The 24,800-nt window shown below is 45.1% G+C and overlaps 1 protein-coding gene across 4 annotated transcripts in view; it reads right to left on the bottom strand.

Moving 5' to 3' along the window:
- Positions 1–24,800, bottom strand: part of grid1b (glutamate receptor, ionotropic, delta 1b) — a 716,034-nt gene that overhangs the window by 9,792 nt on the left and 681,442 nt on the right. For all 4 annotated transcript variants that reach the window (XM_070545805.1, XM_070545804.1, XM_070545806.1 and 1 more), the window contains one exon: positions 3,776–4,016. In XM_070545805.1, the coding sequence (XP_070401906.1) occupies positions 3,776–4,016 (241 nt within the window). The remainder of the gene's footprint in view (positions 1–3,775; positions 4,017–24,800) is intronic.

Raw genomic sequence — 24,800 nt, 5'->3', positions numbered from 1 at the left:
ACAGTGTTAGTCCAATAAAGGTTTGATATTTTAAAATACAAACTATTGTTACTATATTTTCAAAGACAACTAGGTCCAAAAATGAAAGTTGAAACGTCTTTTTGGCCGTCTTTTCTGGAAGTGGAGCAGTGCGGGCTATAATAGTGCGTTGCTCAGCCCTATGGTACTGTACATCCGGCCTTTCTGACAACATGAAGGCCAGAACTCAAGATCTCCTTTTGGAGTGCACGTGGGCTGGTTGAAGAAGCCAAGAGTAACAAAATGATCCAATATTAAACACTGACTTTCTAGCCAGTGAAAAATATTTTTTTTCAAGTAGAAAAGTGAAAATTTCAGATGATGACTCTTTTAAAAAGTTTATTTTGCTGGTTGCGCAGATTAGGACCATGCCACCTCACACTTAGATTGTTGTCGCTGGTTTTGCCATCACCCATTGTGTTTAGTGAAGTGAAGCTAAACTTTAGAGTGGTCCGCTTTCTTCTAGTCGGACTTTCGGAGTTCTGAGGAGAAAGCGAACACACCATTAGCTGAACGGAAGCTAACATATCAAGCTAACGTTATCTTAAACATATTATTTACCTACAGGAGCAGATTAAGATGCTGATGCTTCACTTAGATCGTTGTTGCTGGTTTCATCATCACCAAGTTACCCACCCCATTTAGTGAAGTGGACCCAAACTTTAGAGCGCTTCCTCTCTGCCGTGCTGCTTGTTCTATTTACAGCTCGCTCACAGTGATTGAAGACATTACACTCTTGCACTGAAGCTGCTGTCTATCTTGGCAAATCTCTGTCTCACAAGTTCTTGTTATGAAGGACGGGTACTGAAAACAAGGCACAGTTTTAAATGACGTTAATCAGTACTCAGTTGATACTAGGGAATTTGACTGGTGCCTTAAAAAGTACCCAATTCGGTACCCATCCCTAGTCACTTCAGACACAGCTGTTGATTTTAGTTCTGAACCTATAAAAACCAAGACAAACAGAAGTTTACTAACTAAACTAGGCTCAAATTTAGCAACAAGATATTTTTTACACCCTATAAGAAATCGAGTTATCAGCTTTTGGAAAATAAACTAAAATAAAAATGGAACATAAACTGGTTAATGGGATGGGGGTGTTTTTTGTCCAGATTAAATTTTCTCCCATTAAACCAGGACTGTTTACCAGTCAAACACAAAAAGTCCAGATATTACGCATAAAAATGTGTTGATAAATGTCTGGAGGAATATTCACAGAGTTTTTTAAATGATACAAAGCCTAACAATAAGAAAATTAGTGAGCCTACTTAAAAGATATAAGTAAATTGAACAACATAATTCCTATGAGTCTTGGGAAGAAACCGAATACTTTCCTCATCATCTTCCCAGGTGACAGAGGACTGATATTACTGATTCCTCTGTGAGTAAAACTTAAATCCTGGTGTTGGACTAAGCACAGCCCCTCATTAACCTTCTCCTTCATTCATTCTATCTGCAGGTAAATTATTGTCAGTCCTTTTGGATTTTTGCAGATCAAATATTCCTGTTAGATTCTTCTTTCATCCTTTTATTCCTCATTCAGTAATCATTCACTGCATGACCAATAAAAAGTCACCACCTGGATTTAACTAAGCAAATAGGTAGGATCCTCCTATTGGATAATTGCTACATGGGTGATTATCTTTCAGCTGGCAACAAGTTATTTAACCCCAACTGGTGCAATGAGCTGCTTCTCATTTCTTAAACAACATGTGGAATGACACATCTGGTGATCGTGGAAAATATGTTAGTCTGTTTGAGAAAGGTCAGATCATTGGCATCAAGCAGAGAAAACATCTAAGGAGGTTGTAGAAACGACTAAAACTGGGTTATTAACTGTCCAACGCATTATTAAAACTGGTCTGATGAGTCCAGGTGGACCCTGTTCCAGAGTGATGGTGCATCAGGGTAAGAAGAGAGGCAGATGAAGTGATGCACCCATCATGCCAAGTACCTACTGTACAAGTCTGTGGGGGCAGTGCTATGATCTGGGGTAGCTGCAGTTGGTCAGGTCTAGGTTCAGTAACAGAATGAGATCAGCTGACTACCTGAAGATACTGAAAGAACATACTAAAGATGACTGAATGACCAGGTTTTACCATCTTCCTTGATGGCACGGGGATAATCCAAGATGACAATGCCAGGATTCATCGGGCTCAGATAGTGAAAGAGTGGTTCAGGAGCATGAGACATCATTTTCACACATGGATTGGCCACCACAGAGTCCAGACCTTAACCCCATTAAGAACCTTTGGGATGTGCTGGAGAAGGCTTTGTGCAGCGGTCAGACTCTACCATCATCAATGCAAAATCTTGGATGGAAATAAATCTGGTGACATTGCAGAAGCTTAAAGAAACGCCACGTCGAGTGTGTGCTGTAATCAAAGCCAAAGGTGGTCCAACAAAATAAAGGGGGGACCTCTTTTTTTTTGGTGGTGACTTTTTTTGGCAAGGCAGTGTATTATTCTTGCAATGCAGCAAACACCACCTCTCATAGTTCAATGAGGAAAGCTTTGGGGTTGGAGGGGAGTATGTGAAAGTCTCCAAGCTCAATGTCTGACCTGCTGCATTCATTGTGACCTAAAATGCAGAAATTATTGATTTGAGAAGTAACACAAATACGAGAGGATTCCATATTTTTAGGGATAGTCGACACTAAATGTGGTCCGTTGGTCGAAGAAACCAGTGACAGTCAATTACCTGCTTGCTTGCATTGACTAATTTAAACATAACCAGTCTATGTATAAATTAGTTCAAACACCTGAAGTCACCCACAGAACTGCCCTCTGTGCTTTGCTAGAACAGCCTGCTTAGATATTAGAGTATTTATTAACCAGGAAGCTGAGCTGTTGTACCACTAGTGAAGTGTTTTTTTTTTCTATTAGAAATAAAAATATGATATTGTTAGTGTTCAGCATGCACTTACTAAGAGCAGAACATTTTAGCAACAACAGCTAATAATTAGGAAAAAGTGGGACAAAGTAACAATTAAATGACTCCTTTGTCTCACACCGAAATGGAAAATGTCCACTGCTCTTACGAGAGTGTGTGTGTTTGACACCATTACACCGTCCGCCTGAGTGATCGCTCATTCTCCTGCTAATTATCAGGTCTTTTCACAACCCTTGGGTGCAGGAAATTACCAAAGCTTTACGGCAGAAAATGAGTTCACAACAATAACTCAATAGGAGCTGTTAAATGGCTGCAAAGCCGTCGCTGTGGGAACGAATCGTTAGAGTGTGCGGCTGCATGCTGCGCTCTGAGGTTTGTTGGGAACATGCAGGACAAGTTAAGAGGCAGATCCTGGCTTCCTGAGCTAATTCAACACTTCTCTCTCAGTTGGCCACTGGCATAAGCACCAATAAAATTTAGCTTTATGAGTGAATTAGTACAAGTAATGGTTGAGTTGAGTGTGTTGTGTGATTTTAGGCATCTGTGAAACAAAAATAAATGGAGTCTTGTTTCTTGGGTCAAAAAGAGGTGGAAGGGAGTGATGGAGAATAAAATAATAAAGGTGTTTGATAATAATTAATAATAAGAGACCAAATTTGATTTCAATTTGTGGCCTGGGCTGAAAAGGCTCAGTCCTACCTCGCCTCCCTCGGTCCCACTAATCCTAATCTGAGTCTCTCCTCTACAGCTGGGTGTACTGCAGCTCTACTAAGTCGGGGCTCATGTCTGTGGCTGGATCCTTAAAGTAGAGTGTGGCAGTGTCCTCCCCGTGCTGGCCTGTCCGCCGGGCCCTATGCTCGGTCACCTCTTTGGGCTGATCCTGCCGGCAGCGGTTGCTGTTCCACCATGCTTCCAGCCCGGCCACCAGGCAGGCCAGCAGCAGGCCGGCGGCCAGGATGCAGAAGATACCAGCAAAGCTGTGCAGCTTGAGGGAGCGGCCGTCTGGGTGTGCGCTGGCGTGGCTACTGAGGTCGCAGCGACCCATACGGGGCCACCATTTCTGCTTCATGATATCCAGGTCGCCTTTCTCCTGCAGCTCCAAGATCCTAAAAGAGGGAATGGGATAAACTGAGTAACAAAGCATCAATGCTAAAATTTAAATCTGTGCATCTTGCATTGTGGTTCCACCTTGCTTGTTTGACCTTACTTTGTTGTTCTTTTTAATTGTTTATATGACATGTGATTCTTGCTTGCTGTGTTGTTTTATTATGTGCAGTGCTTTGGTCGTTTGTAATGCTGTGTTAAAAACGCTCTATAAATAAAGTGGTATAGTAAAATAAAAGTGAAGCTCATTTTAACATTAAATCAGATTATATTGAACTTGCTTAGCACCAAAGGTTACAGCTCTAGCTTATCACCACCACCATCACCACCTGAATGAGCCCTTTGCTTGCTTCTCACACCAAACCTTCTGTCAGGAATCTTGGTGTGACCTTTGACCCAGCTCTCACCCTGGATTCTCGTGTGTTATCTTGTTCGCTCTTCCTTCTTCCATCTCAGGAACATTTCTAAGCTGAGTCCCATTCTGTCCCGCTCTGAACTTGAGACAGTTCTCCACACCTTCATCTCCTCACGCTTAGACTACTGCAACTCTCTTTTCACGTGTCTGAGCAGAACCTCCCTGAACCGTCTGCAGGTGGTTCAGAATGTCTGTGATCAGATTCTGACCAAGTCCTCCAAACACACCCACATCACCCCGCTTCTCCTCCAGCTTCATTGGCTGCCAGTCAACTTCAGGGTTCATTTCAAGATCCTGGTTCTGGTCTATAGGACCTTACATGGACAAGCACCATCCTACATTGGTGATCTTTTCAGTCCCTACACCCCCAGCAGGTCCCTGAGGTCCAGTGATCAAAGCCTACTGGTTGTGTAGCACCAGGCTGAAGACCAAAGGTGACAGATCATTTGCTGTTGTGGCCCCCAGACTCTGGAACTCTCCCCCTGAGCCTGAGATCAGTGGACTCAGTGGTCTCCTTTAAAAAGCAGCTGAAAACTCACTTGTTCAGGCTGGCTTTGGTGTGACCTTCATCACCACCTAGTCCTAGTTCTGCTCTTTCTGCCTATTCCGCCTTTCCTGGGATACATCGATTTCCCTCTTAACCATTCATTTTCTCTCTGCCTTTCCTTACAATTTTTTTGTTCTTTTCTCCCTTTAAACATATTTTTAATAATTTTTAAAATCTTTTTATACTTTTTTTTTGCTTTTTGGTTTTGTGAAGCACCTCAATATTTTCATCTTGAGAGGCACCATATAAAAGATCTTCTTCTTCTTAGACTTAAAGTGCAGCACAAATGCAGTTCATTTACCTTTTTATACTTCAGTAGCGATATGGATTTAAAGGTGTGGGACACTCATTTAATCAGTACATTTGTAGTGGTCTCTAGTAGGAGTGAATGCTTTGTAAGTTGTACTTGGGGAGGAGAATTAGATACACTTGTTTGAGGAACTAGCAGCCAACCACATCAGAGGAGAGCTTAACACAACAGGATTTGGACTCCTGATGTTTGGACATCTCACCTCTGATTGGATGACAGCAATGTGAGTCTACCACTGACTTTGTTTTCTCTGTAATGCAGATGTTTTATATCCACAAATAACACAAGCTAGTAGGAGATCTGCAGTGTGGTGAAGTTGCTATCAGTTAGCTTCTCCTAGCCGAGACATTCTCTGCTGTTTCCTGGATGCTAAAACAACCACAACCTTGCTGTCGAGAGTCAAGATGGGTGAGTCCATGTCAGGCTTTTCATATTCCATAGTTTCACCGTCTATTTTCCATCAGAAGCTAACACTGGAGATAGTTGTAGGAGACTATTTTCGTGTTCAGCCTGAAAAACTGAGTGACTGATTATAATCAGAAATAATTATTAAAAGATGTTTTTCTAGTGAACCACACCTTTAATAGCCTGTTTGTTTGTTTTTAAATTGAACAAACACATATGGGTGAATGATTTTTCTGTTCCAAAAATTACTGGACTGGATTGTAGAAACCCTTATCAGAATGTTTATAATAATGTAGTTTTCTTTCAACCAGTTTACAATCACAAAGGTAGTGAGATTCAAGGCCTGGCTCCTCCTGGACAAAGTGAAAAAATCTGTCTTAAAGAAACATATAGCCAGATAAATATACAATTTTGAATACAGTGTAATATTATTCAAATACTGATGAAAGTTTGCCATAACTTCCCCTTTTCACATGTTACACAGACTTGTTATATTATTCTAAACTCCATTGGGATTGCTCTTCTTCCAACTGCAGTTAAATCACAACCTGATTTGTTATATTTAATCTGCTCAGCTTGAACATGTTGAAGGTCGGTACACCGCAGTCTCCATCTGCAACCCCCCTCCCATTGAAACACCCTGAGGACAAAACAGTTTTGCTGCACAAATGAGCTGCAGTGATTATTAATGGCAGGATTATCAAACAGAAAGCTGGTGATGCAGCAGTTGTGGGACGATGTGTTAAAATGATGGTTGGAAATAACGGTTTCTGCACTGAACAATAGTTCTGCACTCAATTTAACAATCAAACATTATTCCTGCTCATCCCTGAGCGCTGGAGATGCCTCAGCTGTAGGACGCCAGCTGAAACGGGCCTGGCCCAGAGCAGAAACTTCATTAATAAGCAGCAGTCCTGCCTCTGCTGAGTGGCACAAATTAAACATGGAGCAGTTTCAAGAGTTCAACAGAAAATTAACAGTGGGAGAATCAGGGAAATGTCACAGGTCAACAATACACCAGAACGTCCATCTGAGACTGCAGGATGAAGTTATTTTTATGGTTTTGTGTTTTTTTTTTTTTTTTTGGCCACTGGGTGGATTGTAATGGAACTGTTAGACATGACTTGTTGGATAAAAACCTACGACTAATTAAAATTTGGAGTCAACTCAGTTCAAAATGGCTGACATAGATAATCAACATTACCAGACACGAGAATGGCTCTAACTCAGTTTGACATCTTGAGCTAAAGTCCATCATAACCAGGAACTGCACAGACCTCAACCCCCCTGACCCCCTTACTCTCTCAGCAAACCATCAACAGTCCAGAAGCAGTGACCAGTAGAACAGAAGACAGTAAATACCAGCCACTTCGACCAGTTTTACCAGTGGGACCCCACAGTGTTCTCATGCCCCCAGTGTGTCCTAGTTCAGCCCATGCCGCCTCATATAGGCACTTCCTTTCGTCATGTGTCATCATAATCTTCTTCTTATCAGTACCCAAAGCTCCTGATCTTGGTTTGGGGTCGGAACATAATCAGCCTGTAAATCTTCTCTTTCCAGCTCTTCATGACAGCACAGTGGTTTTGTTTCTGCATCACTGCAGATGCTACCCTGATCCGATGATCGATCTCCCATTACCTTCTTCCCTCAAGTGTACAGGCCACTGAGATAGTTTCTCAGGAGGTAGAGCGGGCCATCCGATAAAAGATGGTTGGTGGTTAGAAGCCAGATTCTTTAAAGTCACTCTGCTGTTGTGTCCTGCAGAAACATTCAGCACTCCACTCTTGCCTACATGTGAATGTTGGTGGCAGTCAGGAGCAGCCTGACAAGCCAGAATAAATAAATGTATTATTTAGTCTGGCAACGCTCCATTGACGGCTCTCGGTTGTGGGGTGGGTTCTACCGTTGTCTTTCAAATGATCTCCGCATTCTACTGGACAATGAATGTGACATACTCTTGTTTCATAGCCTGGCAAGCCAGACTAAAGCCCCCTTCAGACAGGCCGTGAAAAACGGAAATGTTCCGGAATCTGTCCGTAAGAACTTTCTGTCTGAATACAAACATCCGGATAACGTGTTCCGGAATTTATCCGGACGAAGCCCCTAGTAACAGGTCCGGACTTGTTACGGACAGGGTGGCTGCTTCAGACTGGTGAGGTAAAGTTCCGGACAAGAGGGAGGGGGAGGAGGAGGGGACCGGGGGATGCTGTGCGCACCTAGATAGCCAGCTGCTGTAGCATGCGGCGAACCACGACAGCTCGCTTCCTACGGTACCGTCTAGACGCGCGACGGAGCGCTTCACACCGCTTCAGTGATTCCTTTAACCATTGAGCTTCATCATCCAGGTCTCTTATGCGTCTTCGTGTGCACAGAATTATGCTTAAGCGCCTCGTGATTTTTATCTTGAGAGGCGCTATAGAAATGATATTTTCTTCTTCTTCTTCTTAACATAAGTCCGATTCCCCACCCCACCCCACCCACTGCCGCCGTCAGACATCTGAAACTTTTCCCTGCTGTGTGAACGCAGCCGAAAGGACAAGTTCCGGTACAAAAGTGGTGTGTCTGAAAACACCTTTCCGGTTAAAAAACGGATTGAATTGTCCGCAAATGTTCCAGAATGTCTGTCTGAAAAGGGCTTTAATAAATGTATTATTTAGTCTGGCCATGCTCCATTGATGGCTCTCGGTTGTGGGGCGGGTTCTACCGTTGTCTTTCAAATGATCTCCGCTTTCCACTGGACAATGAATGTGACATACTCTTGTTTCACTCTGTTGCATCATCCCACCCACCAGGCATATAGAGTGCCGTGATTGGCCCGCAAAGCGGATAAAGCTCTGTGATTTGTTCACTAAGCAGATAGAGCACTATGATTGGCCCACCATTATGGACCAATCACAGCTCTTTATGTGTTTGAAACCCCTCTAGAGAGCTGTGATTGGCCAGCCAGAATGCTGTTGGGGCTGCAGAGGTTCCAGTGGAGCATGCCTAGACCAAACTTTGCAAAGCAAGAATTTGGTCTAGTTCACTAGGCTAAGTCAGGAGGGCTGATGGCACAAAACCTCAGCCTTCCCTGAGTGAGTGCATGAATAATGGATTTTCAGGGAATTTCTTTGGGTGCCTTGAAAAGCATTTAATGCATCTAATCCATTCTTATTAATTACACTCCTACATGGGGAGTGTACTTGCAGAGGTACTGATAGGGCCAGGGGAGTTTACCCTACCAGTCCACATGTGTTTTATGGACCTGGAGAAGGCTATTGGCTGTGTTTCCATAGGCATCCTGTTGGGGCATTGAAATGGTAAAGGGTGATTGTCTTTCTTTTTCTCTGTATCAATGCATGAGTCAGGTCAAACCAGTGTTGCCAGATGTACAATAATTATCATATTTGTACCATAATTTTGGGCTCTGTATGATATACGATCAATAGTTTCAAAAATCCTCAAATGTACGATAATTTCACATTGCATCTAGTAACACCATGTTTTGCTGTGGCATTCCCAAGTCAATTACATAATTTTAAACTGTTCTGAAGTCAGATTTCACCTCAGTGCTTACAGGTTTATGCTATTGTGTCTATTACAAAAACTGACTCTGGATCTGTACAATAAATAGCCCAATCACATCGATAGTGCCTAATCCCGCGATAAATTGTAAGGTTATATAATGTGGCAGTGGCCCGCCAGTTTTTGTCGTTTGCCCGCGAGCGCGCCGAGCTAAGTCTAAGCTAGGAGGACAGAGCGACGAGACAATGGCTTCTAATCCTAAAAGAAAAACCAGAGAAGGGACGGATGAAGGTAAAACAAAGCAACACCAGACACAAGTTTATCGTCCTGCGTGGGAGTTGGACCCTATTTTCAAAGGATGGCTTGCACCTGTTACGGGGAATGAAACCACTGCTTTCTGTCGTTGCTGCAACATCCAGATGGTATCAGAAATCACCGTTCTCTAGAATCATGCAAAGGGAGCTAAACACAAAGAAAGGGTAAAATGCATTGCACCAAACCAGAAATCTATACTTAAATGTCTCCAGCAAACTAATGAAAAAGAGAAGTTTGAAAATGATGTGAAAAATGCTGAAATCAAGCTATGTGCTTTTTAGCCAAGCACAACATTGCAATGAGAAGCACAGACCACTTAGTACAGGTGATTAAAGGCATTCTGCTGCGACAGACAGTGAATCAGATGAGGAGATTGAGATCAGCAACTAGGTGAGTAGGCTTCTTTGTCATTTATTGGGTCAGTTTTTCCACTGCTGTGATGTTTTGTCACGTGCGTTTAACCTATGTAGAAATGACATAAATAGGACTGCGTAAATGTGCATATTGTGTCAATGCGTGGAGGTCAGAGTGGTGCCGACACACTCTGCACGTTTATAGGCATTATATTACTGGTTTTAAAGATGTTTATTTAAACAGGGCAATATAAAACACCTTTTTTGTTATATTATATTGGAGTGAGAAGTCGTTTATAGAACGTTATTATCAAATTTATAATGTACGATAATTTGTACTGAAAACGATAATTTAGGCCTCTCTGTACGATATTGTGGGATTTTGGATCTGGCAACACTGGGTCAAACTACCTAGACCTGTTCTCAGTCTGGGTTGACTTTCACTGGGGCTGCTTGATGTGGAGGACATCAAGTTTGGTGTATACCATCTCGGCCTTTTGTGGGTGACCTTAGCATCCTTGAACTTATTCTGCATGCTGGCCTGATGCAGTCACAGAGATGGGGTAAAGAACCCAGCAATCTTGGAGAGACTCCGTAGAGTTTCTGTTCCGCCACATAGATGGGAGACAGATGAGATGGAGGAGGTCTCCCATCGCCTCCTAAAGTGATTCAGATGTGTCTTTCTGAGAGGAGACTCCCAGGGTCCACCCAGAACACACATAAGGAGTATACTGTATCTTCAGGCTGGTTTGGAAAGCCACCAGAAAAACTGGTGGAGGTGGATGGTAGGATCTGGTAGAAAGTCTGGACTCCCCTGCTAAAGCTATCTGGATAAGTAGAAGAACAAATGTATAAGATCCTAAGATTTTAACATAGTCTGTAAGTGAATGATTGTTTCTCAGTTCCAATGCATACTTTAAGTTCTGACCATATTTGAACAATTATTAAATATCTCCTCTATTTCTAAACATAAGATAAGTCTGGCATGAAAGTCATCATGTCATTTGATGAACAAGTGATTGTTAAAGCTCTCCTGGCATGTGCGGAACAAATACCAGTAAGTAATAATCTATGTTTGCTACAGATCTTCACCATAACAGCAAGATTCCCACCAGTCCTGCAAATGCAACCAGACAAACACCTGGTTTAGAGAAGTTCTTCTGACCATCAAAGCTCCTGGTGTCACACCCTGTCTTGTCTCCACATTCTGTTTAGTCATGTGTCTCTGTTAATAGCTCCCACCTGCCTCTCGTTTTCCAATCACCCAAGCTCCCAGCCCTCATGTATATAAACCCCTTCAGTCCTGTGTCTCTTGTTGGTTCATTGTTTCTATGTCCTGCTTGCTTGATATTAAAACTATTGTAAAACTGTTCCTACCTGTCTGCCTGCCTTCCTCACCCGCGTGTGGATCCTCACCTCATCTCCGCTTCGCTCACCGGCACGTTTGTGACAGAATGAAACAACCCAGTAAAGGATCCAGCGGGGAGGTTCTTCCTTGGGAGTGTTTGCTTCAGTTTTTAACCGCAGATTACTGGGTGGCTTCTCCTCCTCTGGCCTCGTCTCGCCGCAGACGCAGTCGCCGAACCCCGGCTGCGACGATCCCCTCCGCCCTCCCGGAGCTAGATGTGATGTTGGACCAGGAGACGCAGCTAGACAGCTCCTGCTACGTGGGCACTAGACTGGCTGTGTGCTCCCCCGGAGCTGGCCCACGCCGTTGGGAAGGATGCCGGGCTCCACCATCACCCCTGGTCCCGGGACGGAGCCGCAAGCTCGCTGCAGCTCCGGCTCGGCGCGCCAGCTTGGACCCGCCCCCAGTTAGACCAGCAGTCCCGTCTCCGGTCAAATCAGTGCCTCCGTCATCTGCAGGCGGAGGGACCACGACTACAGCCTAGCTGACAGAGCTCGCCAGCCTCCAGGCGGAGCTTGGCCGGATCCGTCAGCTCGTCAGCCTCCAGGAGTTCCAGCTGGACACCCTATCCTCCCCGAACTACCAGGAGAAGGTTCCGGTCCAGTCTGCAGCTCCCTCATCTCTTGGCCAAAGGATCGAGCCCGCAGTCCACCCAGCAGAGCTCGCCGGTCTCCGAGCTGAGCTGGCCCAACTCCATCAGAGCCTCAGTCTCCAGGAGCTCCAGCTGGACAATCTATCCTCCCTGCTCTCCCAGTTTCCGACACCACCAGTTCAGTCAGCTCCTGTTCCAGCAGTAGTCCCGGTGGATGCATTACGACCAGTTCCCGTGGTGGTCCCGGAGGTCGCACCGTATCCTGTTCCAGCGGTGGTCCCGGAGGTAGCGCCGAGTCCAGTTCCCGTGGTGGTCCGAAAGGTCGCACCGCATCCAGTTCCAGCAGTGGTCCCGGAGGTCGCAGCGCATCCGGTCCAGCCTGTCCAAGCAGTCCCGTCTACAGCAACTCCTCCTCCACTCCAGAAGCCGATGGTCCTGAAGCCGGCGGTCCAGAAGCCGACGCCCCCGGACCAGAAGTCGATGCCCCCGGACCAGAAGTCGACGGTCCAGAAGTAGACACCCCCCGACCAGAAGTCGACGCCCCCGGACCAGAAGTCGACGCCCCCGGACCAGAAATCGGAAGTCGACGGTCCAGAAGCCGACGCCCCCGGACCAGAAGTCGACGGTCCAGAAGTCGATGCACCTGGACCAGAAGTTGACGCCTCCGGACCAGAAATTGACGCCCCTGGACCAGAAGTCGATGGAGGTCGATGATTTTTCAAGTCCAGAGGTCGACGCTCTCTCCAGTCCAGAGGTCGACGCTCCTTCGTATCCAGAGGTCGACACTCCTTCGTGTCCAGAAGTCGACACTCCCTCGTGTCCAGAGGTTGACGCTCCCTCGTGTCCAGAGGTCGAAGCTCCCTCGTGTTCAGAGGTCGACGCTCCCTCGTGTCCAGAGGTTGACGCTCTTTCCAGTCCAGAGGTCGACGCTCTTTCCAGTCCAGAGGTCGATGCTCTTTCCAGTCCAGAGGTCGATGCTCCTTCGTGTCCAGAGGTCGATGCTCCTTCGTGTCCAGAGGTTGACGCTCCTTCGTGTCCAGAAGTCGACGCTCCCTCGTGTCCAGAAGTCGACGCTCCCTCGTGTCCAGAGGTCGACGCTCCCTCGTGTCCAGAGGTCGAAGCTCCCTCGTGTTCAGAGGTTGATGCTCCCTCGTGTCCAGAGGTCGACGCTCTTTCCAGTCCAGAGGTCGACGCTCCTTCGTGTCCAGAGGTCGACGCTCATTCGTGTCCAGAGGTCGATGTTCCCTCGTGTCCAGAGGTCGACGCTCCCTCGTGTCCAGAGGTCGACGCTCCCTTGTGTCCAGAGGTCGACGCTCCCTCGTGTCCAGAGGTCGACGTCCCCTCCAGTCCAGAGGCTGACGTTCCCTCCAGTCCAGAGGTCAACGTTCCTTCCAGTTCAACGTCTCCGCCGTCGCCAGTCCAGTGGTCGATGTTGTCTCCAGTCCAGGGGTCGACGCCGTCTCCAGTCCCGTGGCTGACGCCGCCTCCAGCCCAGAGGCCGACGCCGCCGCCTCCAGCCCAGAGGCAGACGCCGCCGCCTCCAGCCCAGAAGTCGATGACGCTGCCTCCTGCCCAGAGGTCGACGACGCCACCTCCAGTCCAGAGGTCGTCGCCGACGCCTCCAGTCCAGAAGTCAAGGACGTCTCCTCCAGCTTCTCTGCCTCTGGTCACCGCCAGTCCTGCCCTCATCAGGCGTGGGCCCCCAAGAGCCCGTTTGCGTCTCCTCCTCTGCCACAGACGCAGGCCCCCAAGAGCCCATCCTCGTCTTCTCCTCTGCCCCAGACGCGGGCCCCCAAGAGCCCATCCTCGTCTCCTCCTCTTCCCCAGACACAGGCCCCCAAGAGCTTGTCGTCATCTCCTCCTCTGCCCCAGACGCAGGACCCCGGACGTTACTGGTTCCTGCCTCCTCTCCACCGGTCCCTCAGTTCCTCTTGGCCCTCCTTCCTGGTCCCCCTCCTACCGCCCTGCTCTGTGTTCTGTTTAGTCATGTGTCTCTGTTAATTGTTTATGTTGTTTATGTTGTTCATGTGCTTAGCAGACGCTTTTACCCAAAGCGACTTACATTTTTTTTAACCTATAGGGCATGTTGTGATCTGTGGGGGAAACCGGAGTACCCGAAGAAAACCCACGCATGCATGGGGAGAACACGCAACTCCACGCAGAAAGGCGAATTTTTAACCTGCGACCTTCGTGCTGCGAGGCAACAGTGCTAACCACAGCTCCCACCTGCCTCTCGTTTTCCAATCACCCAAGCTCCCAGCCCTCATGTATTTAAACCCCTTCAGTCATGTGTCTCTTGTTGGTTCATTGTTTCTATGTCCTGCTTGCTTGATATTAAAACTATTGTAGAACCATTCCTACCTGTCTGCCTGCCTTCCTCACCCCCGTGTGGATCCTCACCTCATCTCCGCTTCGCTCACCGGCACGTTTGTGACACCTGGACCGGTTTGGTCTGAGGGCTAAATCAAACATCTTTCTGTATCTGAGCGGCTGTTCTGTCCTCTCATCTCAGTTTCTGCTTGTCTCTTCTAGAGTGGCTGTATTGGAGCTATAAGGAGAAACAGGATTATCTCTCTGTGTGAAGACTGACCTGAAAGGACGAGAGAGGAGCTCTTTGAGGATGGAGCATGACGGGACCGGAGGGAGTGTAACATGACAGTTATTTTGTGTAGAGGAGCCTCAGGCGTCACTTCCACACAGATCAGGAGGAGCAAACACACCCCAGAGAGCAGGTCTCCCCACTGCATTAAAGCTCCTACAGCACTGCTGCTAATGCTTTGTGTTGACATCTCTATTAAAACTTAGCCGTTTGTGGGTTTTCATCCTCACTAAATTCACACTAAGTGATTTGTCTGTAGAGGAGTTTGTTTCTGAGCAAACATTTCCTGATGCCTCCAGCTGCCCTTCAACAAACTTTACACATGGTTCAGAATGGCTGCACGAAAGGCTCTGTCACTGATGCTGGAGTGGCAGCTGAAGGTGAATCAGATGATTTCTAGTAAACTCTGATGCTTGAAAAGAAGAAAAGATGGCAAAGAGTAATTTCTGCAATTTCAGGCTCTGTTCATGCATACGATACAAATCTTCATTTGCTGATTTGTACCTGGAATTCACATGCAACATAGTGTTTACTGTGTTGTGCTGTAAAGTTGTGCAGTCAATCATATTCAGCCTTCCCTGCACATACGAGTTAATATGCAGTTCATATTTTGTCATTTTCCCTTTTCAAAGAACTTCAGCTATGCCAATAAATGCATTAAAACACTGTGATTGGACAGTTGGACAGTTTTTCACAAACTTCTAAACCAGCATTTGAATTTGGGCTAGGTTACCGTAAATCCTTTAATACAGGCCCGGGCCTCTATTTGACTCAAGCTCATCAGGCTCCAGGCCTTTATTGGAAGGAGGGCCAGTATTAGAGGCAGGCCTCTATTTCTATTTGAGCAAAATGAACTAATGGTTCGCTGGAGTTTTTGACAATTAAAAGTGCACCCACATTTTCAAAGTTAAACACATTTCTTTTAACAACGGTAGTTCCTGCTTCAGCCCTCTCCCCCCTCCCCCTGCGCAGCGGCCGCAAACTCACTGATGCGCCTGCAGCCTCTCGGAGTTCCTGCTGCTCTAAACATTAAAATAATTATTTCATTTTCTGTTCCTCACTTCTGATGACCTTCAATGGTGTCTGTTTGTTGCAACAGCAGGTACAAAAACTAACTTGTTTTTATTTGACTATTTTTCTGTCCTGTCTGTTTATTATCTTCCTGCATCTCCTCTCAATCCTAAAGAAAAATTGCTACCTGGGTTCATATATATTCACCTCATGAGTTACCTTTGAACTGCAGTTCTAAAAGATCTACCGACCGCAAAAACAGCGGAGCGCTTGCTGTTTGGCGGCCGTATCAGTGATCAGTGCATCGGAGGACAAGGTGATGCCCGCAGCACCCCGCTCCACAGCATGCAGCGAAACGCATCAGGCGCAAATAAAAGACAGAAAACATTAAAGGAAATGAACTGACATGAACGATCGCTTGTTATATTAGTTTTTGAGGTGGCGACACCTGATTGTTACTGTGGCCGTGCTCAGGAGGCAGATCTACCGACCGCGAAAACAGCTGAGCGCTCCCTGCTTGCCGGCCGCATCAGTGATCTGTGCGTCGGAGGACAAGTTGATGCGCCCCGCTCCACAGCAGCGATACACATCAGGCGCAAATAAAAGACAGAAAACATTAAAGGAAATGAACCGACATGAACGATCACGTGTCAGTACCTACGGTCTGGCACAGCGCGTTGCTGATCACAGAGAATGTGATCATACGATAATTCAATAGGGAGCGTGGTTTCACAGACGCGGAAGTGATAGCGTCGGTGAAACGCCGGCTGCTCTAGGAAACCCCCGAGCGTTCGAGCGTCAACGAAGTGACACGGAAATGCCGGGCTTTCCAGAAGTAAGTAAGATAACTTACTATGAGCTGATAGTTCGTTGGATTGATTGGTAGGTTGGAAACTCTGATCATGAATCTGAAGAAACGATGACTGAGCTGGAAAGGCGACTTCCGTTTATAGCCGTGGTTTGTGACGTAGGTGCAACGTGGAGGGAATCCCCGCGAGGGGCATGCTGGGAGTCACTACTTCGCGGATTTTCACCTATCGCGGCCAGGTCTGGAACGCATCTACCGCGATAAACGAGGGATTACTGTAGTTCATACACCCCCTACTGCTGCTCCCCAGAGTGTTCTGCAGCATAATCAGCACGTTCTCTTTGAACTTGATAGTGTAATGACCTGGCTGGGGTTGTAAGCCAGGTGCATTTTGGGTATTGTGTTATATGTGTTTCCTATCGTTCTGCTAGTTCCTATGTGCTGATTTGCGTGTTGTGTGAGTGTTATGTAAGCCACAGGGAAGGTGATGTGTGTTCTGTGGAGCGGGTTGAATTAGCATGGTTAACTGACACCGTGACTCTGTGTGGTAGGAGCGTGATAGAGGATTGTGTCTGTAGCGTTACAAAGTGTTGAAGAAAAAGCCTAATAAAGGTCTGCGTGAACCCCTACTGCCTCCTGCTGGTTGATTTGGGGACTATAACCCTGCCGCTGGGACGCTCATATTTGCTTGTTACCACATTCCATCCGGCCACAATAAGAGACCGGCCATTATTTACCTCCGCTGACTCCGACACCGGCCAAAATTGGAGACCCGGCCTTTAATTGAATACCGGCCTGTATTAGAGGATTTACGGTATACAAAATGTGTTTAAAAAAATCTAGATTATTCCACCGAATTAACGTTTACCTTGACACTACAGAATAAATCAACACTGACTCTCACACACCAGCTGTTTAACCCTCATTTCAAGATAAGAAAAATGAACATTAAAGCTGTCCTCTGAGCAGCCTTCTTGCACAATCTAAAACAAGTGAACACGTACCATAATTTCCGGACCACAGAGCGCACCTCAATATAAGCCGCACCAACAAAAAAAAAGGTTTTCTACACACACGCCGCACTCAAATACAAGCCGCGGCGCAGCAGCCACATGCGGGGCTCTGGCGCACAGCGCATGTATGGCCGTAACATAAGATAATTAGACAGAAAGACGCTACACGGAGGTTTTTCGTTGTTGTTTTAATTCAACAAAACAAATTTTAAACACGAGTGAACGTGCCTGCAAGTTTAGAAAAGAAAACAGCACTAATAGCATTCATATTTCTGGATGGTTATAAAATAAAAACAGAACTGACACCTTATTACCGGTAATTTGCATGCATGTTTAGAAGAAAAGAACAGTGCTGACACAGCATTAATAAGCCCTGGATGATTAGAAAATAAAAAACTGCACACAAAACATGCCTGGTTAGTAAATAAAACACACTTGCCTACCAGAAAAAGCCATTCGCTCTCATCTTCCTCTTGCACACTAAAGCCATTAAAGTCCTCTTCTTCAATAGCCACGCTTACATGCGCATATTTAATCGGATTGAATGCCAATTCAGATCGAAAATTCTGCATGTAAACATGTCAATCGGCAGGGGCGGCATTAGGCCCGGCTACTTGGGCTGAAGCCGTGGATGTTTCATGAAAAGCCCCGGATCTAAATCGCGGAAGTAACATGCAGTACCAAAGTCCAACAGAGAGGGAGCAGCTGGCAGTAGTTTGTATACAGCCTGCCTGAGCCTCCACCACTGAAGAAGAAGCCCTTCAGCAGCCGGCTTCTTCTACAGTCTCTGCCTGAAACGCATGAGTGAAGATGGACATAAGGACGTTTTTTTAGACCAAAAGTACAGCGACAGAACCCCATCTTTGATTAGACTGGTGTTGACTCAGGTTTGTGAGTCTTATTTGAAAATATTTTTTGTGCTGCTGGTCATGGGTGGCACAAGGCGGTAGCTAGGGGTTGCTAAACAACCCCAAGATTGGGCCAAGCAACTGCTCAGCAACCCCAAATCTTGAACGCACCCCACCACCACCACCCCACACCTCGCGTGCGCACCGTGCCAACATGCGCTGGCCTGGAGAGTTGCATGACCAGCTCTGTCTCGCATTTAAGACAGTCTCCCGTTTCGTGTTGAAATCTTCCATAAACTGCTAGGAGAAAGCCGGAGCTGGCATCAAACCAGGAGGCCGTACCTGTCAACTTTTCACTCTCTGTCCGGAGGGGTAGGGTGGGGGGGTTTGGTTCTTGTATTCATGATAATGTCCGGTTTTTCATCCAGAAGCAGGGATCAAATTATGGGGGAGCGCTCCAGGCAGCTGCGTTCTGCGCACGGCACATTCTCAAAGTGGCGCAACCAAAAAACTATAATTAACACATGACCGTTCATGTCCGTTTATATCCTCTGGTACTGTCTTTTCTGTCACTGACGCAGCATCGAAACGTGTGCTCTGCTTTGCGGTCAGGAGATCCCATTGATCTGCTAAAAAGTAACTTATAAGGTAAAAAAAGTAAGAATCCAAGCAGCAGTTTTTCTGGAGAGTTTAGAGAACATGCAGGAAGATGAGAGACAGACAGGGCAGGAAAATTGTTAAATAAAAACAAGAAAACAAAGAAAAATGTTTGAAAAGTAAAATGTAGGTAGATTTATCTCCAATAAACCTTTTACCAGTATAAAAACAATAAGTTATACACATGTAATATTTATAATTCTGATACAATTCAGATCACCTTCAAAACTCTGTCACACACCCAGGGCCGTTTCAAGGCATTTTGGGGGCCAAGGCCAAACAGAACCCCCCCCCCCCCCCCCCCCCCATAACTGGGCTCCCCCACAAGCCTCTGTGCAATTCATACCCTGTCCAGGAGTATTAAGTATTGTTTGTAAAAACACCTCAGACATTACGGACATGTACTAATATTGTCAGATGAAAAACAGAATTGTCGGACACGTTGTCTCATCTGCTTCTTTTCTAAACTCACAAAAATATGCCAGTCACAAAACCGATTGGAAGCCACTTTTTGTAAATTCTCTTAACGTTTCCATGGAGTCAGTGACAAACGTTCTTTTTCATTGATCCCATCGACTAATCTCACAGCTGAAACAACGCATTCTTAGTGATCTGAAGCTTTAACAACGCTGTAGTAAAACACAAGGTATAGTCATTTCTTATTAATATAACGCTGTTGCACCACTGAAGCAGCAGAAAATTTTGATTTTGCAATAAATATGCAAAACATTTACATATGAATTGTTTTCCGTTTTGTTGGCAGAATCTGATATTAATGTTAGCTACAAGCTAGGTGTTCTGATAGAACACCGGGAAAAATGGGTCCCAATGTGGTTTGTGTGCATTGCCATGTAACAGTGATAATGAAAGGCAGGATAAAAATGTTCACCTTTTTCTGTACTTCATTTTGTTGCCCTGGAATTTCATGTTGTAGCCCCCCCCCCCCAGCCCACCCCACCCCATCCCCCTTCAATAAGCGCCGACAGGGGACAACAACCCCAAACACTGACCGAGCAACTGTACAGCAACTGCTGGTAAAATTTCCTGGAGCTGCCCATGCTGCTGGTTTGCCTAAAGTTAGCTTATCAGGTGAAGTGGTTGGGGCAAGAAAGGGAATATTTACTATCATCTCACACTAAACACTAACAGGAACAATACTCTGCCCTGAAAATGCTTAATATGTAGCTTCAGATTAAAAATTATGTGGTACAAGACATATATGATGTTGACTAATGCGTGTCACGTGTGTGTGCGCGTGTGTGTGCACGTGTGTCTGCGCCTGCGTGCGTGCACATGCGTGTGTGTTAAGTCCCAGATCTTCTTCAGTCCTAAATCCGCCCCTGTCAGTCGGAATATTCTGATCCGATTCGGCCCGATCGGATTGAAATTTCAATCCGATTGAGAGAGGTGGTTTATTCCATTCTTCATTCCGATTGACGTGCATGTACACAGCCATTCGGATTGTTGGGGTAAAATAATGCCCACTGCGCATGTGTGCAACAGCGAGCGGGCCTCTCCGCTGTCATTTGGACTGCCTGACTTCAAAAATGACGTCGTAATTAACGAGTGGCGGCTTTTAAATCCAACGACAAGCCGTCCCGTTTCAGTAATATTTAATTCAGAACTTGCACTTTGTGGAAGTAAAATAAAAATCTGATTATTGCACAAATCATTAGACAAACCTGTTCAAATCTGTACTGGAAATACGCAGGTTTATTGCAGGGGTTGCAGCGCACGGATCCCCGTTTCTGTCAGCTTTGAACGCAGCAGCTTCTGCAGCAGGTGATGGAAACGCGCTTGTAAAGAACACAGGATAATATGGGTTTTCCAGACCTGATTGGAGGCTGATGTTGGGTAGGAAAACGTCCTCAGTTAAATACTCTGGACGACAGTAAAGTCCGTGTCAAAAGCACGTAAACGCAGATGACCTGAGATGCGGTTCGTTAATGATGAACACAGGCTTCTAAACTTTCTGAACATCTTCTGTGATTTTGTTTGAACAGATTTTTCTCAACAGTTTCAGCTGATTGTCACATGTTATTAATAATAAGCCACAACAGAGCTCAGTAATAAGTCTAACCCCCACCCCAACCCCCTCTGTGCCGCAACGCAGCGCAACAGCTGTCACTTCAGACCCGCGGACCAGCTGATCAGGAGGCAGAGACATAACCCTCCCTTATATTAATCAACAATAAAATGCAGCAAAGCATATATCTGCAGTTATTCACTGAAGAAAACGTAACTTCTATGAGCTAAATAAAAATATTAAATTGAATAAATGAATCAGGAAAGCAGGAAGAATATTTATTTCTGTTTTTACATTTTTCATTTCGTTTCATGGCGTTTGTTTACAATTTTTCTTTCGGGAAAGGCAACTCTGCGCATACTCAGCCTATTTAATCGGATTAAATGCTTGGTGCATATGTATGCACGGCATGATCGGATCATTTCAGTTCGTGTCCATGTGAACAGAGATTCGGAAACTCCGATCAACCAAGATTTCAATCGGATTGAGGAAATTTGCCACATGTAAACGCAGTGCTAACAACTGCGCCATCATGCTTCACATAGATCCAAACCAAAACAAATCATAAAGTCATACAATCATAATGATCTTCAAACAGAAATAAATTAAAATTAGAAAGTAAAGCATAAAACAAATAAAAGATTATTACAAATCTGAATAAAAATTAGAAGACTATGGATTTTACTAAAAGCAGCTATAAATAAAAGGGTCCTCAGCTGTTTTTTAGAAGTGTCAGACTGTTAATACTAGCCTGGAAAGAGCAATCACCTCAATTGTTTTGTCAGGTCTTTTGAACTTCTAAAAGGTTCTAGTGGGTGGACCTGAAGGCTCGGATTGGAGCGCAAGGATTTAACAGTTCAGTAATATTACCGCTACTGAAAAAACCTGGCCTGGATCAAAATGATTATACAAGTTTCCGTCCAATCTCCAAACTTCCTTTTTTATCTAAGGTTATTGAAGAAGTGGTACATGCTCAACTCTCACATCATTTACTGGAACATTCACTACTCGACCATTTTCAGTCTGCTTTTAGGCCAAATCATAGCACCGAGTCTGCACATATTTGTGTATTAAATGACATTTTGACAGAAACTGATGCTGGTTCCTTTATTCTGTTACTACTGCAAGACCTATCAGCGGCATTCGATACAGTTGACCATAACATTCTGTTAACTAGGCTGAAATCTTTTGTTGGAGTCACAGGGACTGCGCTAAATTGGTTTCACTCCTATCTGTCTGACAGGAGTTTCAGCATTCACATAGGTGATTGCTCTTCTCCTTTTGTCCCACTCCCCTGGAGAGTTCCCCAGGGCTCCATTCTAGGTCCACTCCTCTTTTCTATTTATATTCTGCCACTGGAAAACGTCATTGCTAAACGCGGCCTACATTATCATATATACGCCGATGACTGTCAAATTTATATGGCTTTAAATCAATTAAGTTCCATTACTCAGCTATCAGAATGTCTCTCAGAAATTAAAACCTGGCTAGCTTCCAATTTCCTGAAGTGCAATGACAATAAGACTGAGGCCATTCTTTTCAACCCAAAACAAAATCTGCAAACTTCTGCTGCTTTTAATCTCTCCCCCCTAAACCTTAATTCATGTGTGACCAGCCTTGGGGTTAAACTGGATGTCGACTTGTCAATGAGTGCACATGTTAATGCCACTGTTCGATCCTGCTTCTTCCAGGTACGTAGCCTTGCTCGACTAAAGCCCATTCTTAAGAGGCCACACTTAGAATCAGTGATTCATGCATTTATCACTTCCAGACTCGATTTTTCCAACTCGGTTCTAATTGGTGTAAATGTATCAGTCCTAAATCGTCTGCAGAAAGTCCAGAATGCTGCAGCCAGATTTCTTTCTAATGCTAATAGATGCTGCCACATCACTCCCATTCTGGTAGATCTACACTGGATTCCTGTGCAATTTCGAATTCAACACAAAGTTTTAACTTTTACTTACAAAGCCCTGAATGGTCTGGCCCCCTTATACCTCTCTGAGCTGCTCAACCCCCCCCCCCCCCCCCATCCCCACCCCCCACCCCGGTCACTAAGGTCTGCTGATCATCTATTGCTCAAAGTCCCTAAAATGAGGTATAAAGCTCGTGGGGACCGTGCGTTCGCCTTTGCTGCTCCCAGACTTTGGAACGCGCTCCCTCTGGTGGTACGCCAGGCTTCTTCATTAGCACAGTTTAAATCCAGCCTGAAGACACATTTTTTTAATTTGGCTTTTGGTCAATGATCGGTCTTTTATGCTGTGACTCTCTTCTGTTTTATTGACTTCTGTTTTTATTGACTTCTATTTTATGGGCTGTTTTATACATTTGTATTGTTTTTAGGTGTTTCTATTTTATGACAGCTTTTATCTTTGTTTAATGAGTATGTATGTGTATTTTGAATGTTTTTTTTAGGTTTAACTTTGTGCAGTGCTTTGGTCAGCTGACGTGCTGTTTTTAAATGTGCTATATAAATAAAATAGGATTGGATTGGAACTTGACCATGTAGAGCCCTGAAAGTTATAGTCAGGATTTTAAAATTAATCCTAAAGTCAGTGGGTAACCAGTGCAAAGACATTAGAATGGGGTGATGTGAGTTGGTAGAACCCCGGGTCAGAACCAAACAGGGTGGCGCTGTTTTTAGGTACTATGCTGCTCACATATGGAATCAGCTTCCTCATGACCGCAGATGTGCCCCAACTTTTATTTCAAAAAGCCTTTGAATGAATGTTTCAGCACTGTAACTGCTCACCTTTAATTTTAGCTTTGTTTCTTTTAAAATTTTAAACTGTATTTTCTGTCACATTGATTTGAATGTTCTTGCTATTCTTGCTAATGGAAAGCATATTGAATTGCCTCTGTGTATGACGTGCTATATAAGAAAAGCTGCCTTGCCTGATAAAACAACAGATATAACTTTTTTTATTAATCCTGAGATAGAGATTTTCAAACAGAACAACAAAGGCTTAGTTTTATTCTCAGCAAGTTCCTCTACATCAGTATTAATGGTTTCTTGGATGAAAATAAACATCATTACCTCACACTTTTACAGCAGGCGGGGATTCAGACACCATAACATGCAGCTGTTAGGCTAACGCAGAGAAAATGTGTCTCCACATGAGAGCTAATATGTCTTTTGATGTATTTTGATGGTATTTTAATCCAGACAGCGAGGCAGCCACTTGTAATGTGTGCATACATGCACAAACTCAGATATCATCTCTAATTAAACAACAGGAACACTGACATCAGCTGACCAATTGGACCAAACCAAAGTCCTGACCCACTAGAACCCTGTTTGGCCATCTTTCCCTTAATAACAAGACCAACCGCCCCTCCCCAAAAAGGTTGAGGTAAAGTTATTTTCTATCCAGCACCAGATCACACCAGCAGACATTCAGAGTTACCTTTCCTATAGAACAGTGTACACATTGTCCTTTTAATATACCAACTTCTCCTGGCACTCACAGAGCACAGTCGCTTCTGCTTTTGCTCCCTTATCTTTTTTCCCAAGGCTTTTTTTGTCCTGTCTGTCTACAGAGCGCTTCTCTGCATTTCCTCTGGAAATCACTATTTTTCAGAAATGGATTTAATTATTTGATCATTCAACGCGATTGATAAGATTTTTTCTACGATGAGAACGGAGGAGGAGGCTCGCGCTTGCCCTCACGGGACACACGCAGCGGGATATATGCTCGATTCCTGGAAGAAGTGGAATGTCATCTGTCTCTCTCAGCTGTCCATTGAGGACGTCAAAGATGTGTGGATATTTGGCCTGATGATCACTGGATTTCTTCTGATTGGAGTGGGAGGATATCTGGTTTTCCGAAAAATTGGAATGATGGGAGCGATTGGAGGGCGACCCGCACCCATGGACGGCACCGTCCGGGCGGAGACCTCACAGACTGGGACGTTCCTCGAGGTGAACCGTAAGCTGGACAATGTCTTAGCTGCGTTACCAGTGTTAGTGCGCAAAA

The sequence above is a fragment of the Nothobranchius furzeri genome, chromosome 16, assembly GCF_043380555.1.
Source record: "Nothobranchius furzeri strain GRZ-AD chromosome 16, NfurGRZ-RIMD1, whole genome shotgun sequence".
NCBI lineage: Eukaryota > Metazoa > Chordata > Actinopteri > Cyprinodontiformes > Nothobranchiidae > Nothobranchius > Nothobranchius furzeri.
Note: the sequence above shows the minus strand (reverse complement) of the source record. Positions and strands in the feature narration are given on the sequence as shown.